The 19460-nt window shown below is 38.7% G+C and overlaps 1 protein-coding gene across 15 annotated transcripts in view; it reads left to right on the top strand.

Moving 5' to 3' along the window:
* The window catches only part of DST (dystonin), a 468601-nt gene that overhangs the window by 409645 nt on the left and 39496 nt on the right, over nucleotides 1–19460 (top strand). For all 15 annotated transcript variants that reach the window (XM_038397725.2, XM_038397722.2, XM_038397727.2 and 12 more), the window contains 11 exons: nucleotides 3912–4115; nucleotides 6962–7193; nucleotides 7573–7799; nucleotides 8555–8677; nucleotides 8889–8990; nucleotides 10648–10749; nucleotides 11948–12121; nucleotides 12949–13104; nucleotides 15463–15660; nucleotides 16224–16352; nucleotides 18774–18944. In XM_038397725.2, the coding sequence (XP_038253653.1) occupies nucleotides 3912–4115; nucleotides 6962–7193; nucleotides 7573–7799; nucleotides 8555–8677; nucleotides 8889–8990; nucleotides 10648–10749; nucleotides 11948–12121; nucleotides 12949–13104; nucleotides 15463–15660; nucleotides 16224–16352; nucleotides 18774–18944 (1818 nt within the window). The remainder of the gene's footprint in view (nucleotides 1–3911; nucleotides 4116–6961; nucleotides 7194–7572; nucleotides 7800–8554; nucleotides 8678–8888; nucleotides 8991–10647; nucleotides 10750–11947; nucleotides 12122–12948; nucleotides 13105–15462; nucleotides 15661–16223; nucleotides 16353–18773; nucleotides 18945–19460) is intronic.

Raw genomic sequence — 19460 nt, 5'->3', positions numbered from 1 at the left:
TGGATGGGAATCTGGGAGGCAGTGACCATGAGTTGGTTGAGTTCAGGATCCTGACGCAGGGAAGAAAGGTAAGCAGCAGGATACGGACCCTGGACTTCAGGAAAGCAGACTTTGACTCCCTCAGGGAACAGATGGCCAGGATCCCCTGGGGGACTAACATGAAAGGGAAGGGAGTCCAGGAGAGCTGGCTGTATTTCAAGGAATCCCTGTTGAGGTTACAGGGACAAACCATCCCGATGAGTCGAAAGAATAGTAAATATGGCAGGCGACCAGCTTGGCTTAATGGTGAAATCCTAGCGGATCTTAAACATAAAAAAGAAGCTTACAAAAAGTGGAAGCTTGGACATATGACCAGGGAAGAGTATAAAAATATTGCTCGGGCATGTAGGAAAGATATCAGGAGGGCCAAATCGCACCTGGAGCTGCAGCTAGCAAGAGATGTCAAGAGTAACAAGAAGGGTTTCTTCAGGTATGTTGGCAACAAGAAGAAAGCCAAGGAAAGTGTGGGCCCCTTACTGAATGAGGGAGGCAAGCTAGTGACAGAGGATGTGGAAAAAGCTAATGTACTCAATGCTTTTTTTGCCTCTGTTTTCACTAACAAGGTCAGCTCCCAGACTGCTGTGCTGGGCAACACAAAATGGGGAAGAGATGGCCAGCCCTCTGTAGAGATAGAGGTGGTTAGGGACTATTTAGAAAAGCTGGACGTGCACAAGTCCATGGGGCCGGACGAATTGCATCCGAGAGTGCTGAAGGAATTGGCGGCTGTGATTGCAGAGCCCTTGGCCATTATCTTTGAAAACTCGTGGCGAACGGGGGAAGTCCCGGATGACTGGAAAAAGGCTAATGTAGTGCCCATCTTTAAAAAAGGGAAGAAGGAGGATCCTGGGAACTACAGGCCGGTCAGCCTCACCTCAGTCCCCGGAAAAATCATGGAGCAGGTCCTCAAAGAATCAATCCTGAAGCACTTAGAGGAGAGGAAAGTGATCAGGAACAGTCAGCATGGATTCACCAAGGGAAGGTCATGCCTGACTAATCTAATCGCCTTTTATGATGAGATTACTGGTTCTGTGGATGAAGGGAAAGCAGTGGATGTATTGTTTCTTGACTTTAGCAAAGCTTTTGACACGGTCTCCCACAGCATTCTTGTCAGCAAGTTAAGGAAGTATGGGCTGGATGAATGCACTATAAGGTGGGTAGAAAGCTGGCTAGATTGTCGGGCTCAACGGGTAGTGATCAATGGCTCCATGTCTAGTTGGCAGCCGGTGTCAAGTGGAGTGCCCCAGGGGTCGGTCCTGGGGCCCGTTTTGTTCAATATCTTCATAAATGATCTGGAGGATGGTGTGGATTGCACTCTCAGCAAATTTGCGGATGATACTAAACTGGGAGGAGTGGTAGATACGCTGGAGGGGAGGGATAGGATACAGAAGGACCTAGACAAATTGGAGGATTGGGCCAAAAGAAATCTAATGAGGTTCAATAAGGATAAGTGCAGGGTCCTGCACTTAGGATGGAAGAATCCAATGCACCGCTACAGACTAGGGACCGAATGGCTCGGCAGCAGTTCTGCGGAAAAGGACCTAGGGGTGACAGTGGACGAGAAGCTGGATATGAGTCAGCAGTGTGCCCTTGTTGCCAAGAAGGCCAATGGCATTTTGGGATGTATAAGTAGGGGCATAGCGAGCAGATCGAGGGACGTGATCGTTCCCCTCTATTCGACACTGGTGAGGCCTCATCTGGAGTACTGTGTCCAGTTTTGGGCCCCACACTACAGGAAGGATGTGGATAAATTGGAAAGAGTACAACGAAGGGCAACAAAAATGATTAGGGGTCTAGAGCACATGACTTATGAGGAGAGGCTGAGGGAGCTGGGATTGTTTAGTCTGCAGAAGAGAAGAATGAGGGGGGATTTGATAGCTGCTTTCAACTACCTGAAAGGGGGTTTCAAAGAGGATGGCTCTAGACTGTTCTCAATGGTAGCAGATGACAGAACGAGGAGTAATGGTCTCAAGTTGCAATGGGGGAGGTTTAGATTGGATATTAGGAAAAACTTTTTCACTAAGAGGGTGGTGAAACACTGGAATGCGTTACCTAGGGAGGTGGTAGAATCTCCTTCCTTAGAGGTTTTTAAGGTCAGGCTTGACAAAGCCCTGGCTGGGATGATTTAACTGGGACTTGGTCCTGCTTTGAGCAGGGGGTTGGACTAGATGACCTTCTGGGGTCCCTTCCAACCCTGATATTCTATGATTCTATGATTCTATGAAACTAGGTCCTACGGTCCCTAGGAAGCACACTTGATGTGGGGGGACTGTCAGAAACCAGCTGCAGCAGAGCCAATCTCCTGGCAACCCAATGAGTGCAGCTGCCCTGATACAATCTGTCTGATTGACTGTGCCACCTGATTAGCAGCAGGAATCTGCAGGCTGAGACTTAAGCTCAGTAGCAACTGCAGTCCAGTGGCTGCTCAACACATTCCTAGCCTGCAGCTGTGCTTGGTCCCATCTCTGGTTCTACTGTCTCTAATCTTGCTCCTGCTCCAGCCTGTGCCTGCTCCAGACCCCAGCTCCTTCCTCACCTTATATGCCTGGCTCAGACCATCAGCTCCCCCTCTGGCTAAGTCTTCAGCTAAGGCTTTTGTTTCTGACTCCTGGTTCTGACCCGCCACTACTCCTGCTGACTGTGACTCCAATTAACCCTTCAGTTTAGGCTTTGGTCTCTGACTCTGGTTATGATCCTTGGGTTCACTCCTGGATCTGTCCCATCTGGATTCAGTTCTAACTGGTAGGCCAGCCTCTTGCTCCAACTACTAGGCAAGACTGCCCATGACTCGGTCACCGACACTTTCACAGCTCTGCACAGTGTACTCTGGAATGTAACTCCAAGGATCTTTTCAGTTTCAAAGTAGCTAATCAATGGGACCTTATCAGGAATTACTAGGGTTCACTGCAACAGGAAGGGGTGAATCTTCCATGCCAGAGGATGGGACCTGATTGGACAGGGAGAGAGTGAGCCTTCAGGTAGGATAAGAAGTCATATAGGTGGGGAGAGTGGGCTACTCACACAAACCCTTTCACCCACTATCCAGAAGATCTGCTGTAAAAAGTAGTAGAGGGAGTGGGAATGCAGAGGGGCTAGGTTGGGACTTAATCCCAAAGACTTTAACTGATTTCCCTAAAGGACTGGATTTTATTTTCAGGGATGGGTCAGTTGGGGCCAAATTGATGTGCTTGTCTCCGTCAAAAACTTAGCATGCATTTATAAATCCTGGGGTTGGGCAGACTGTGGTCTTGTGACTGAAACGGAGAACTGGGAAACAGGATATGTAGGTTTTATTCCCAGCTCTACCACTCACTCATTTTAACCTCTCTGTGCTTCAGTTTTCCCCCTGTAAATCCAGGATGATAAGACTTTCCATATCTACATCACAGAGTGCTTTGATGCTAATGTTAGTGCGGTTGTTAGAGGGAAGGCACTATGTAAGTGATAAGGATTAGTACTAACCTCAAGGTGCATTATGTCAAGAGCAGATATCCAGTGTTTTTATGCACATATCTGTAATATTACTGCCATTGCAAGAATTACAGACTCTAACATGAAATGGAGTGTCCATGGCCAGTATCAGATGCACAGTTAGCATCTTGGATATAATAATATGTTCTACATTATTTACTTCATCAAGCTTCCTAGTATATCTTTAAATGTAACATTTTGTGCCTGGATAGCTATTCAGTGTTGGAAAGAGAACCATTACAGAAAGGCCAATGACTGACTATATTCAATGTGATTTGTGCTGTACTTTAGGATGAAAAGTATTTGTTTAAAATTCCTTGCCAGCTGGATGTGTTAGAAGTGCAGACAGCTGTAATGTGGAGGTGTAAGCGTAAGAAACTGATAAGTTATTTGGTTTGTTATAGCAACTGCGTGAGCTGATTGCTGAACACAAGCCTCATATAGATAAGATGAACAAAACTGGCCCTCAGTTGTTGGAGTTGAGCCCAGGAGAAGGTTTTTGTATCCAAGAGAAATACGTGGCAGCTGACACCCTTTACAGTCAAATTAAAGAAGATGTCAAAAAGCGAGCACTGGCACTGGATGAAGCCATTTCTCAGTCTACTCAGGTATCAATTTAAACTCAAAGTAACTGGGTTCATTCAAAAATATATATATATATTTTCATTAGGCTATCGATTAACCATAAATGGCAGGTTTATCTGCCATACCCATCCACATGGCCTGTGAATGCTCAGATCATTGCTCATTGCATTGCTTTTCTGTTAGTTAGGGGGTTATAACTTTTTATATTGATCAATATACTTATGCTATCCTTGCAGCATTTTATTGCCACATGGCAAATCATTTTGAAGTCATTATTTAAGAAACATCTGAATGCTAAATATGGGGTGTTACTTTCATCTTTGTTCTGGGCAAACATTTTCTCTTCCATGCATATTAGTAATCCATGCTTCCCCCAATGTAGGGACACCAGAGTCAATCAGCTAAGTCACACATACACAGTTGGAATTCACAACATTCAGCTACCAATGCAGATCTCTACCACTGAAGGTGAAGGAGAATCTCCCTTAAATGTTATAAGTAGAAGGGTTTACATCTTCTTTGTAGACCAGCCATTAGAAAATGAGATAATCACAAGCACTTGAACATATGTACAAACTGCTAGCCAGTGTTTTATAATTAGTACTTTTGTGCAGTCATCACAATGGAACCCCCAGATTTTACCAGATTTCACATGTCATTACAGACTTAAATAACTCTCAATGGGTTCCTAGGAAAATGAACTAAGGTTCAGTGAACCTGAGTTGGTGTATTATTATGCATCAAATCCTTGAGACATTTGAGGTTTTGCATGGTTTCACTTTTGAACTCGCTGAAATTCTGTTTTTTAGTTTCACTTTGACTTTTTTTTAGTTCTCTCAAATTCAAAACAAAACTCACTCTGTGTGTGTGTGTGAGAGAGAGAGAGAGAGAGAAAACAATACAGCCCAAAGCCAGAATAAAACCACTACATTTTATACAGCTGTGCTGTCACAATAACTTCTCCCTCCTTCCCATGCACTGGGGAACAAGTAATAGTACTCATAGTCTCTCCAGATCTAGAATACTTTCCCAAATGCTTCTCTAAGTAACAAACTTTAAAATGCTCCTCAGGATATGTCTTTATATACTTTTTTTCCCCTTGGGTCATTTCACTATGTTCCCAGACTGCTAACGGTGTGTGTAAAAATTGAGCAGCCCATATCATCAGTATCTAAATGTACTATTTCCAGTTATTATGTTGGCCTATCATACTTTTAAGCATTCTAAAACAATCAAATTACACATGCTGCTGAAATACAACCAATTATTGTAGATGGAAACATTGTTCTGTACTTTAAGGGTTCAGTCCTGCTGCCATTAAAGTCCATTGGAGCTTATCTCTATACCTTTAAAAATCAGGCTACTCACTTTCTATTCCAACCCCAATATTGAGTGCCAAATATATAAACACAAAAGAGTTTCTCTGTGTAAAGAAACCATCATACATGCATGCCCCTTTGTAACATCCAGAGTATCAGTATGTTGAAAAGCTGCTTACATATTTTAAAAATGTGTTGAGATTAAACTTATATATGTTTATAAAAATGTATGTACACATGAGAAAAAGAAGACAATAGAATTTGTTTTGATATAATCCCTTTTTATTAAGATATACCAGAGTGTATTGTCATAAATATATAATATGGTGGAGTTGTAAGCATTTGCTTACACAGTCTTGGAAGTATCAGTATCTAACTCACCAATGTGTAAAGTGCACTAGGCTATCTTATGCATGAAAGGCATTGTGTAAGCCCAGAAGATGTACTGTTTTATAGACATACTATATTCCCTACAAAAGTTAAGGGCAAATGTCTCATTTACTTCAGTAGGAGCAAAATCAGGCCTAATGAGTTCATCAGAATTTTAATTTTTGTATAATTAGAGTAGAGCAAATCAGAGAAGAGCTAAACTAATTTAACTTCAGTTTTTATCACTTATATGGGATTTGATTTCCTAGTGTCACAATAAATGTAATAGACATCTGAATATAGTAACAGCTGCATCTCACCCTTAGTATATACTTCACAAGCATGTAGGATATTCATACACATTCTAACAAGTACACCACAGTTTATTAACATCATTCACACATTCTGTTGAAAAGTCAGATGTATAGTGAATCTGCCACAAGAAAGGGGAAATTGTACTTTCTTTGGATCCATCTTCTTTTCAGTATAAAGGAATTGCTCTTTGTTTCACTTCAGATGACCCTGCTCTCTCAGGTTCTTCCACGTTTCTTCCAAGTGTGTTAGATACTGCTTATAATAGATATCTGGACTTACTACCACCACACAGTTCGTTCATAGCAATTACCTGACACATCAAACCCTTGTCAGAGTTTCCATGCACAACATTGTTCCCAATGTGAAACATCATAGTAATACATATCCTTAAAATAATACAAAGCTTTGTATTGAATACAATCACTTCATATACATGTTAAAAGATGGAAGTGGAAAACCCATGGTTCTCTAAAATTTGGAACAAAGTAGTCTATTACTTAAACAGGACTATAGTCAGGTAAATGTTGTTGGCAGGTGTAACAAAGCCTCTCTATGGGTGAGCTGCAGGGACTGAACCCAGGACCTGTGGATCCAAAAGCATGAATCTGTGTTGCTTGACCTAAGGACCTGGTCCATTTGTTTAGAGACAGTAGCTGTCTCTCACAGAGCTCTCTGTGTAGCCTAGTCATTAGAAAGGGACAAAGAGCTGCATGGTATTAGAGCACACCATGCAAGTAGGGATGTTTAATATGTTAGTTTATCAGTACCTTTCTTTTCAAGGAAATCTTCAGATGTAGATCTTTTGATTGTTTTGTCTTTCCTCCAATTTCCTTTCCTCCTCACCTGTCCCTCTTTTATTCCCCCAGTTTCATGACAAGATAGATCCAACCCTTGAGAGTCTGGAACGCATAGTTGAACGTCTGAGGCAGCCACCTTCAATCTCAGCTGAGGTTGAGAAGATTAAAGAGCAGATCAGCGAAAATAAGAATGTGTCAGTAGATCTGGAAAAACTTCAGCCCGTGTATGAGACACTCAAACAGCGTGGGGAGGAAATGATAGCTCGCTCAGAGGGAGCTGATAAGGATATATCTGCTAAAGGTAATAATTTATCTGAGAGAGAAAATTTCTTTCTAGTTGAAATAAACAAAGCTGTGGTAAATAAAATCTTCATTTTTTGGTTATCAGCTAGCTTATTTTTGAATGTTCTCCTGTAGAAGGGCCTTAAGGTTTAAAAAAAGCAATCTACTTGCTTTATGAATGGTTGTCATAAATCAGACCTGTGTTTGTTTGTTTTTTTGAAGTGCTATGTTAAATTATTCTGTTTATCATTGTTGTGAGTAATTTACAATCTGAATTAAAAAGCTAATTGGTTTCCTCCATAAAGAGTATACATTTGACATAGTATGCATGATGTATCATTATAAAAGTAAACATAAATGTTGGTTGCCCATGTAATAGAGTCCATTTGCCTATTTAGCTGTTCAGGATAAAATTAAACAAATGGTCTTCATCTGGGAAGACATCCAGGCCTTGACTGAGGAAAGGGAGGCCAAATTGCTGGATGTGATGGAGCTAGCTGAAAAGTTCTGGTGTGATCACATGGCTCTTGTAGTCACTATTAAAGATACTCAGGATTTCATCCGAGAACTGGAGGGACCCGGAGTTGATCCCTCTGTGGTCAAACAACAGCAAGAGGCTGCAGAGGTCAGTAGAAAGTATTTTTTTTTTACGTTTAAAGGATTTTTTTTCCAATACGGAAAGGAAATGTGATATTTTTACAAAATTACCATGAAATACAGCAAGAGAATTCCTTCAGAAACCAGGAGGGATAATTACATAGAAATTAACTCTAACAGTATTTCAAGACTGCATGGCAAACAATTAGTATATCAGTCCTTTTGCTTTTTGTGCATAGATGTTCCAACCTGTGAGTGCCTATAGACTTATCTGTGTCTCTGTGTGTATGTTAAATACATAATTGAAATTAAACAAGTCATACATATTTTAGATTCTCTGAATATTATGTAGCATTTAAAAGAAATGAAATTAATATGCTTTCTTCCAAGCCTGCAATCAGTTATATTGATTATAACAACTTAGCAGCGGGAATGGTGACCACTGAAAAACAAAAACAGCAAGTTGAAGAACTCTAAATTATTAAAACCTTCTAGGCTGTACTTTTTACTTTTGTACAAAATCACTTATTCTTATAAGCCCAGGTTTTCATTTAAATGAAGGCCACTTTACGCCACTCTGTCAGTATAAAGGGGCATTATAAGTGAGCATGCACTTATGCTTACTTCAAGGTCCTTTCACATTGCCAGAGAGATGTTACACTTGTGATCTTAGTATAAATAAGAATCAAGGCAAATAATGTTGCTCCTTAAAAGCAACTGTATCTATGTTCTTGAGTTTTAAAATATAGCAACATTGAAAATTTTATTTTTTTCTCCTTTTAGGCTATCAGAGAAGAAGTTGATGGACTGCAGGAAGAACTCGATATGGTGGTAAACTTAGGTTCTGAACTTATAGCTGCTTGTGGAGAACCTGACAAGCCTATTGTCAATAAGAGCATAGATGAGGTACAAGTAACATAAATGCATAATACTAATATGTTATAGTGTTTGTGTATGGTAGAATGGATAGTCCATTAGAAAGTACTTAGAAGTAGTGTAATGTTAAAGTTTTGGGGCCAGCTGAACTCAGTGACAAAACCCATTGACTTTAATTAGAACAAGATTTGGCCTTGAAGTATCCAAAGTCTGACTGAAATATTTCACTATTTAATTGCAGCTGAATTCAGCTTGGGACACTCTAAACAAAGCATGGAAAGAGCGGATAGACAAACTTGATGAAGCCATGCAGGCTGCTGTTCAGTACCAAGATGGATTGCAGGTAAGATGGTTATGATGTATCTAACAAAATCTTGAGTAAGAAAGGTTATCATGTTTTATGTCTTAGAAAAAACACCATATTACTGGGTAGCTGTCAATCGCTCTCATCTGTAGAATTATGGTTAACATTTTCCTCAATAAACTGAAGGATTTTCACAGATTTGTTGCATAATATCATAAATATGCTGGTTTATATTCTTTGTATAATTATTTACTTTTCATATTGTGTTTAGATTTTGAGTTAAAGTTTCATTGTTTATTACTAGAGTGAGAGCAGATTTTATTTGTTACCACACATTTTGCATGATAACCCTGCTGATAGGCAACATTCCATTGTGATACATTCAGTGCTTCAGTTAATATGTAAGTTGAAGCTGTGTCACAATGTTTACATGAGCTAAAAGGGAAGAAAAAAACAAATTAAATAGTTCAAGTCCTAAGTGCTGCTATTTTCCTGGGAGAGAAGACAAATTCAAGGAACTCCATTTTACTGCAGATCTTTCATTTATACAATAAGTACAAGATTTTGCATTTTCTGAATTAAATATGTTATTCATTTCCGTCATGCTGTGTTTATGTAGTTTTTTAGTACATCATTTTACCCAGTCAGAACACCTCATGCATGTAGCTGATTTACTTTAAAAAGTCTACAGATAAATTGCCCATCACATACAAAGTCTGTCTGGGTTTTTGTCTGCAATGAGTGCAGGATTGCCTATTCTTGGGAAACTGTCCTGTGGTGGAGAGCCATCCTCCTTCTTGGCTAATGGCATAGAAGGCCATAATACCAGTTCAGAGCTGAGGCATTCTTTTCCCACTGCAGGCCCTGACTGCTGTTACGGCCCTCCAGGGCTGTTGGCATAAAGCAGAGTACCCTTCAGGCTGTTCTACATTATCTCAGGAACAGACAAATTGGCTGGAAAGCCTCAATATTGGGAGGAGACATAAATGTAACTTGAAGTTACTTTTACACTTCCCTACTGAGTTTGATCAGTTGCAGCTCAGACACAGCCCAGCACGGAGCCTTAGATGTACTAAATGGGTCTAATTCCACACGCAGTGTACAATTAAAATTCACATTGACTTCAATGGGAATTTTTGTTCACATTGACTTCAGTAGGATTTGTGCCTAATTAGTCATTAATAAAAGCCAAATTTCATTCAGTGACATCAGCTATAAAAATCAATCTCAATAAAGGATCAGAACACTACAGAAATAGCAATTCTGTGCTGTGCGTTTGCTGTAATAGAGGTCCCATTGAAATCAGCGCAATTACTCAAAGTAAAGTACTATGCAATATAAGTAACTATGAGAGAATCTTGCTGTTAATAAAAGTCCAATCCTGTATCTCTTACATGCATATTCCTGGCACTGAAATCAGTGGGTTTTTTGTATATTTAGGTGTTGCAGGATGTGAGTGTAATCAATATTCGCTGCCTTGGATTGTCAACACACTTTTTAATAACTTGATTTTTTTCCAGATTATTTTCTAATGAAGAGGGTAATGAAATTATTTCCTGCAGTAGCAGATAAACTCAGCAATATGCACATGAGAATTATACTTGTAATGTACATAGCTTTCAAACTGTACCTCATGACAAGATTTATCATACTGTTTCACTTATCTTATACTGCAATTTAATGTTGTGATTTTCAGGCAATATTTGACTGGGTAGATATTGCTGGCAGTAAATTAGCTTCAATGTCACCAGTTGGAACAGATCTAGAAACAGTGAAGCAGCAAACTGCAGAACTGAAGGTATGAACTAGCTGTTTATTTTTCTTATTTCATAATTCTACATATTTCAGCAGCCAAATGTAGTTCTATAAAAACTTCCAAATATCATAATACTTTTACAGTAAGTAGCTTATTGTATCTGGGTGAAAACCTTTCCCACTGAATTCAGCAGGGCCAGATTTTACTCTATGTAAATATGATTTGAGAACTCTGAAAAAACATTTGTTATAACATTGATTTATGTTAAAAGGTTATTTGAAGATATTTTTCCCTTCACCTTTTATTTTTCTCACTCCCCCCGCCCCCGTGTCAGCTACCTTTGGGGCACTTGACCTCCATCTGATATGTGGGTGGGCAACTTCCTGCAAAGCTTCTGACTCCTGATGTCATGGATCATGCCTAAATACACAAACTGAGATCACATCATTTCCACTAGACCCCACTGGGCTATGAATCAAAGTTCTAAGCCAACTCTGAATCCCACTGTGTGGAAATATGACTCATTATGGTCATGACACCGGCATGTTGTTATGCATGTTTTAAATAGGAAGCAGGGATGTGTAGTGGCTAGTGTGGGAGTTGGGAGTCAAGAGTCCTTGGTTTAGCACCTGACTGTTACTGACTCACGGCATGGCCTTAGCCAAGAGGATTAATATCTTTCTTTCGTACTTCTTTTTTCCAATATCTTTTCACTTTTTGTATGAATCATAACCACATACCTTACAAAAATCTGAGTGAAAAAGAATCAGCTTGTTGCCTCAGTTTGCCTTTCTGTAAAACAGGATAACTGACTACTGAAATTGCTTTCAGATTTTTCAGCGAAAGGTTCTATGTAAGTTCAGAGTAGTATATTATCTCAGCCCCAATAGCCAGAAATTACTATTGCCTTTGCCACAAACCAGAATGCATGACAGTAAACAGTCTTACATTCTGTATCTTCCTATGCACATGATTACCAAAGGGAAGGAGAGTATTTTGGGGAACTTTAACGCTTATCTTTGTCTTTTCAGTTAGCTGGGATCTTCTTGATTAAAAGCATACTGTATATAAATATTGAATCAGAAATACATTACCATGGTTTGACAATTATTACAACACATTAGAACAGAAAAAAGAAAAAATTAACATCATGGCAGCTGACAGTGCTGCATGTAATATTTTAAGCACTAGTATTTCTACTGTGTACAAATGGTTTTCAGTATGTTTGTATTTACAACAGCAATTTAAGATGGAGGCTTATCAACAGCAGATAGAAATGGAAAGGCTAAATCATCAAGCAGAACTGTTGTTGAAGAAGGTTACTGAAGAAAGTGACAAGCACACAGTTCAAGAACCCCTCTCAGAGCTCAAACTGATGTGGGTCAATCTAGAGGAGAAAATTATTAACAGACAGGTGAATAAAGTTGGGATGGGTGTTTGTCAATGTGATGCAGAGATGCCAGCATAGCTTTTTGTTATGCACTGTGTTTGTACCAGCCCATGTAACATATTCTTTCTTTATGTTTTAGGGATTACAAAATTACAGAAATAGAAAATTCACATTTTACTGAGTTTTACTTTACGATTTTCAAACACTTGGCAGCATATCACTTCCTGTGTCGAGTATCAAATCAAATCCTATTTGTTTTTTCATGGCATTTTATTGGCAGTTGAAAACTTGTAAATACTCACAGGAGACCAAATACAAAAATAATGTGTTGAACACCTCTTTTTCAAACTTACAAATAAGTCACTTCAGCATTCTTTCCAAAACACTAAATTATCAAAATGACACAGGCAAATTGAAAAATGCAGTGCTTCGAAAATTGTATTAATTTCTAAATTGAACCATTTCATTGAAAAACTAAAGCTCATTAAAAAGACCTCAGACCAAGTAGCATTTAAGTTCAAATCAAAATCTAAATAATGAAAAATACAATTATTTCTGTGCTGAGATAGCCTACATTCTGTACATTGTTTTATAATAGGATCTGGAATGGCCAAGAGTTTAGAGCTAGAATTTAAGGCTGTATAATGGAACTGCCAACTCAGCTTTAGCTATAGAGCAATTGCTTGAGCTAGGATAATGTTGCTGCTCACTGATTAGTGCTCTGACTATTGGATTCAGGCTCCTCATTCGGTGAAAATGGAGTCTAGTGGCATTCTATGCAGTTTAAGCCAATTGTATCATTAGCTTCATAAAACAATTTCATTGTTATTTTTATTTTATTTTCACTATAGCACAAGCTGGAGGGTGCCTTGTTAGCTTTGGGGCAGTTCCAACATGCCCTGGATGAATTACTGACATGGCTGACGCACACAGAAGACCTGCTGAATGAACAGAAACCTGTGGGTGGGGACCCCAAGGCTATTGAAATTGAACTTGCCAAACATCATGTATGTAATTATACTGTGTTCACTGAGATGTTATTTTGACGTTTATCTTAAATTATGTTTCTGACTGTAAAGCTTTGTACTTGTTAAATAATTGTCTTAGAGGTTTTCAAGAGACAGATTAAGATTGAGAGTGCCCATCTAGAAGCTATAATGACTGCTGCATGAATAATATTACTGTCTCTCCTCCGGTCTGTATTCTTCCTTAGTATAGGTGGCATGTGTTTGAGCACTGAGCCTGGCACTCCCTCCAGCTCCCCCTTCACTTGCGCCAGGCAACTCAGGAAGTGATTGTACTTGTAACTTCCCCTGGGGCTGAATGATTCCACATTGACCCTTATTCAGGCCAGGGCCCATGAACTATACTTCAACCCACAGACAACTGTGCCCCAGCCTCAGAAGAGAACAAAGAACCAATATTTTTGGAACCTACAAAATTGCACCTCCTTTGGCTCAGACTATCATGTGCTCTGCTGCTTCCATACACCCACCGACTATAGAGGAACCTATACCTTTGCCACTGTCTCTCTGCAAAAATTATTAATTGTTAATTATTGTTATAGCACCTTTGGACCCACATCAGGAGTCCATTGCACTAGGTAAATGTGAAAGATCCTTCACAAGGATTCTTCAAGAGTATCTTCTTGGCGGAAGAATTTTCAGCTCTTTTGTGTGGCAAAATACTGTTTTTGAAGGCACGCTGTCATAGGTTATGCAGATTTCATATCAGGTTCCAATCCTTAAGTGTCACCTCTCCTTCCTTCAGAATAGCAAAAACATGCATTTTAAATTATGTCTTGCAAATAACTTCAAAAAGTACTCAATATTTTAGTTCAAAGTCCTCTCAAGACCAGATACAATGCACTAAAACTGACTGTATAGACAGAACTAAGACATTTTTCTCATATACATGACCAACTTAAGAATGGGGCCCTCTTAAAACCATTACATAAATCAGAGTCTGCTCCATATGTCTCTCGCCTTCTCAGAGGAAGTGTTTTACCACCTTAATAGCATAGCGACACCACTGATTACTCAATCTACCTTGAGTGCTGAAGGAGTTCGGCAAACACATTACACAGCATTCTTCCTGTTCTTAAAGTGGAGTTTATAGGCTAGGGAGTTCACAGAGCGCTGCTTCCTATTTTAGCATGGAAAAACATCCATCTCTTGGAGAACTTGGGAGAGAATGACCTTTGTCCTGAGTGAACTTCATCAGGAAGGAAGGGATAAGAGGCATCTGCTTCTGGGAATAACCCTTTATTTTTCCTATTGGGGGACTTATTTAAAATAACTATGGTTTCCCCAGTGCTTAAACAGAAATAAGAGTGATAATATGAGACCCTTCCTATACACAAGGACCACCATTGGCTTAACGATTCTTCCTTCCACGGAGTTTGTTCAATTGACCTCTCCATGTATTTTATTTAAATATTTTTTCAATTTTTTATCTTATCTCTATATTCTAACACTTTTGAAGGTGGCTGGACACCTGGATCTGAGAAATCTCAAACTTGCATTTTGCAGATTGGGCCCATTGTTTACTTTTTTACCCCTTCTCCCCACCCCCACTTTCTAATTTTCCTTATTTCAGATTTTAAAACAATTTCCCTCAATTTTAAAAACAAGTTTTTTCACTGTCTGGAAATAACATGCTTTCCCAGAATGCACTGCCAGTGCCATACATGATTTCAGAAGGGAGGATGTTCTGTGTTCTATTTACCAGCCTGGAGTAGTTGATAGAAAGTTATATGACCATACCCCAACTCTCAGGGAAGTTTTAACTGCCATGCTAGTTTGGTATAACATGAAAGATGACACTGAGATATGGAAAAAAGGCAGCCTGGCAACCTCAGCGCTACAGCTAGTGCTGCTATGGGAGCCATCAAAGGACCTACCTTTTTTTGTTCCTCTTCCCCTTGTCCATTCTGGCAGCCGTCAGCAGTGCCCACCTCATCCAGGTCCTCATTGGTCCCAAATCTTGTCCTCCAAAACCACCGGCATCACAGAAAAGTGCCATTACAGGCAGGGTCAAGGGAGGGAAAGAGGCATGAAGTGACACAGCAATCTGAGTACTGGGTATCAGCAGTACAAAAACATATTCTAACTTTGCATTCTTATTAGGAAGGAAAATGTTATTTTATTTGAGTATAAAACTGAAATGTGTTGCTTGGCTCAATGGCTTAATATTGCTTTTGATCAAAGTGAGATTCATTTATACTGCCTTAATTAGGCGCTAAAACCTGTGTTGATTATGAATATTATCTGTAAATCATAGCTGAAATAATTCAGTAACTGTGGGCACCTTAATTCAATTAATTATAAAAATGAACAGGCCTACGTGTTGTTTTTTTCCTCTAGGTGCTACAAAATGATGTGTTAGCTCATCAGTCCACTGTGGAAACAGTTAAGAAAGCAGGAAATGACCTGATTGAATCAAGCGCTGTCGAAGAAGCAAGCAATCTACAGAGCAAGTTGGAACTTTTGAATCAGCGCTGGCAAAATGTGTTGAAAAAAACAGAACAAAGGAAACAGCAGCTGGACAGTGCCTTGATCCAGGTGAGCAGGAAATGAAAACTTAAAGGGATAAATAGGAAAAAGAACTACTTGCATTAAATATGTAGATCTGTGTATTACGCGTGGGTCTAAATCAAAACCATCGATGCAAAAATACCTGTTTGGGGGAAAGTTTGGATCCAGATGTGTATGTCACAGTTGGCCACTATTCTTTTACAATGTTGACCCAAAATTCTGAATTCCGGCCTGCATTTGGGAGAATTGTGCAGGCTATCTGCACAGAAGTGGATTTCACTTTGTGTATGCGAATTGGATGTTAGGCTTGGTCTCAGAATTATTTATGTAGTCTTTATTTATGTAGTCTTCTCTTATAGCATATATATATATAGTTTTATATGTTTGGGGTTTTCAGGGATATGTTCAATGGTACACCATCTTTTGAATTTTATGTAGCAACTTTAAGTGCAACTTAAAGATCTTTGTTTAGGAATTTTCTTTACTTATTGTAAACCTGTGATTTAGTATGTTGCCAAGCTTCTGCGTCTGAGCTGCTATCACAATTAAAAACATTTAAATATGTTCTAAAGAGATATGGTGTAATTTAGGCCCAAGGTTTCCATGGTGAAGTTGAAGATATGCAGCAATGGCTGACAGACACCGAACGTCAGCTGTTGGCATCAAAACCTGTTGGAGGTTTACCAGAAACTGCAAGAGAACAGCTTAATACCCACATAGTAAGTATCTTAATATTAGAAAGTTTTGCAAATGGTCTATGTTTCAGAGACAAAAAAAACTTCATGAGCATTTATAGAGAATAGAAGGCATGTTTTCTATATCAGAATGTCTGTACAGGATATTAAGAACTTCTGCTAGCAAAAACTAAATTGTAATTTGCAAGGTTGCAAAAGAAATCATTTAGCAGATGCTCAAAGTTAATTAGTTTTCACTGTTGATTAACATTATGACAGTAGTGAAAAGGGTTTTGGGGGCTCTCGTTCTCAGCAATAAATGTAGAAATGTTTACTGTTTTTGCAGTAAAATTTACATTTCTTCTTTCCTCCCTTATCCTCAAAATTGTATCTTTAATTTCCAGAATAAATATTCTTAAACAGGGATATAAAGGATGAATATGAGAATCATCTACATTCTCTATACACAGCCTTGAAATAGCTGGCTCAGTCTTGCATTCTTTACCCATCCAAAACTCTTACTGAACTCAACAGCAGTTAGGATTGAGTAAGGACTTTGGGATCACACAAAGAGTCTATTTTATTTAGAAAGGGAAAATTAGCCATGATGCCTGAATTCTTCCCTTCCTCTCTTTGTTAGAGAAATTCTATGAAAAGATTTTTCCCCACATAGAGAACCAGTAGAAGTTAGTTGAAAGATGCCTTGATTTAATACCTCACTCCAAAGGATGGCATCTCTAGTAATGCATCATCTATGTAATGCATCATCTATTATCTTGCATTGTTAACAGTGGATATGAGCCCAAGTCCTAATGTTTAACTTGAACTCATGATCTTCTAGCTCAACTGTGAGAGTGATACCTATTGATCTATATATACTTAAACTATTATGTTTCAACACAGTTTCCATTATAAATCCCTATTGTCATATGTTCATACTTCAACTGTAAGAATTGTGAAACAATATAAAATGTCTTTTCCCAGGAGTGATTTTTGTTTCAAAATGTGATAATTTGTTTTTGTATGTTTGTGAGATGGTAAAATATATGAGAATATTGCTTTTCCAGATTATTTATAGATGTGCACAAAAATAGCTTACTATTTTAGAACTGATTGTCAGAGACTAGAAGATAATGCAAAGTAAAACATGGTATTCTGAATAAAAGAAATACAAACATAATAATAATTTTCTTTATAAACAGACTAGTGTCCTTTCTGGGCCTTATCCAAAGCCTCACACTCCACATTTAAACAGCTTTCTGTGTCTTTACCATATCATTATATCTGTTATGAGTTGCTGTGTAAAATATATGAGTGACGTGTATATGTATACCATAAACAGGAAAGTAATAGAATTCTTCACGTGCATACAGAATTTCACTTGAGGACTCCAAATTGCAATTGAACCTTACAGCACCTATGTGAGATATATTTAGTGTTATCCTCATTTCTGCAGATTGAGAAATTGAGAAACTGAGGCCAATTGTTGTTGTTATTATTATTGATTATATCTTGCAACCTCCAAACCTGCCATTATGTGATACAAACCGTGGCAATTTGTGACAAGTGATCATGTTTGTCACACCAAACCCATTTTTTAAGGGCAAAGCCTATTTTTAGGGGTGTGTATAAAATAAACTAGTTCCAGCTGTGGAGGATAGAGAGGAGCAGGAACCCCAAAGCTGCCAGAGGATCATCTCCTCCTCCTCCTTCTTCCCCACCAGCAGCTCCTCCTTCTTGTCTTGTGCAACTTTTGCCCTAGTTTGGGAGGGAGAATCTGCTCTGATGCAGCACATGTGTTACAGTCAAGTGTGGTACGCTTGAGGGGCCTATTATTTAATATTTATATTGTGGTAGTGCCCCTCCCCGTCATATGTATGCAGTGTTAGGAGAATAGGACCCTAAATATAAGTTGGTCAGAAAAGAAGAGTGTGTGGTAGGTACAACTACTTATGCTGATATGGCATTCAGTAGATGTGCACAGTTATATGCCTAGTGGGTGAAGAGAGATGCAGAGGGAAGAAGATAAAGCAACCCTTCCATGCTGTCCAAACCCCTTTTGGGGATATGTTGGATTGCTTCAGGCCTCCTAAGGGTTCCAGGTGGCTTATCCATTGTGTTCCTGCTCCACATGTACTTTAAACAACTAGAGACCTAGAAAACCTTGCCCAGTGAGTTAAATGCATATGATACGTCTGCCAAACTTAGGACCTGAGTCAGGTCCTAAGTATATATATCCTGGAAAAAGCCTAAAAAATTATTTGACACATCATACAAATTCTCATTTCCTGAAGAATTGGGCTCTTTTTTTCTGATTTGGCCTTTTATGCATTATATATGCTCCCTGTCCTAGTTTTAACAATAATGCCCCCAATATATAATTGATTTTAGATGCTAAACTTTTTTGAAGGGTATTGAATTCCTATCTGACTGATATTTATATTTCTTGTTTTTTCCTTAATATAGGAACTCTGTGCTGCCTTTGAAGCCAAAGAAGAGACGTACAGGTGTCTGATGCAAAAAGGCCAGCAGATGCTCGCAAGATGCCCAGGATCTGCTGAGACAAATGTTGAGCAAGATATAAATAACTTAAAAGTAAAATGGGACTCAGTACAAACAAAACTCAGCGAAAGAAAGGTGTGTGGTTTAGAATAAGGATAGAAATTTAAATAACATATTAAGTACCTTAATGTTAAATTATTTCATATGTAGAATATCTATACTTGATTGCTGGGACGTGGAATTTTTTGTTGTGTGACAATGATTCAGATTTCACTAGTGCTTTTATCGAGTCATGGACCCACAGGTTAATGATGTAACATCATTTGTGTGGTGAAAATCTGTTTGATAAAAATGTGTGTAAGTATACTGGTACATATTTATTTTGCAGAGTGAGGATACTTCTGGTTTGTATTAGAGATCATAGATGTAAGAGAAGGAAAAGTCTGATTAGATCATCTTGTTAATCTCCCTGTCAGTGCAGGATTGTGGCATTAATTTTACTAGAGTTATGACTAGTATAGTTTTAAAGGTTTCCAGCAATTGGGCTTCTATCAATTGCTTTTGGAGACTATTTCTAACTTCACTACTTCTCAGCAGAGTGATTTTATTGATATTAAGCATAAGTTTTCTTTTCCTAGTTTCATTTAGTTT

This window comes from Dermochelys coriacea, chromosome 3, assembly GCF_009764565.3.
Source record: "Dermochelys coriacea isolate rDerCor1 chromosome 3, rDerCor1.pri.v4, whole genome shotgun sequence".
Taxonomy (NCBI): domain Eukaryota; kingdom Metazoa; phylum Chordata; order Testudines; family Dermochelyidae; genus Dermochelys; species Dermochelys coriacea.
Note: the sequence above shows the minus strand (reverse complement) of the source record. Positions and strands in the feature narration are given on the sequence as shown.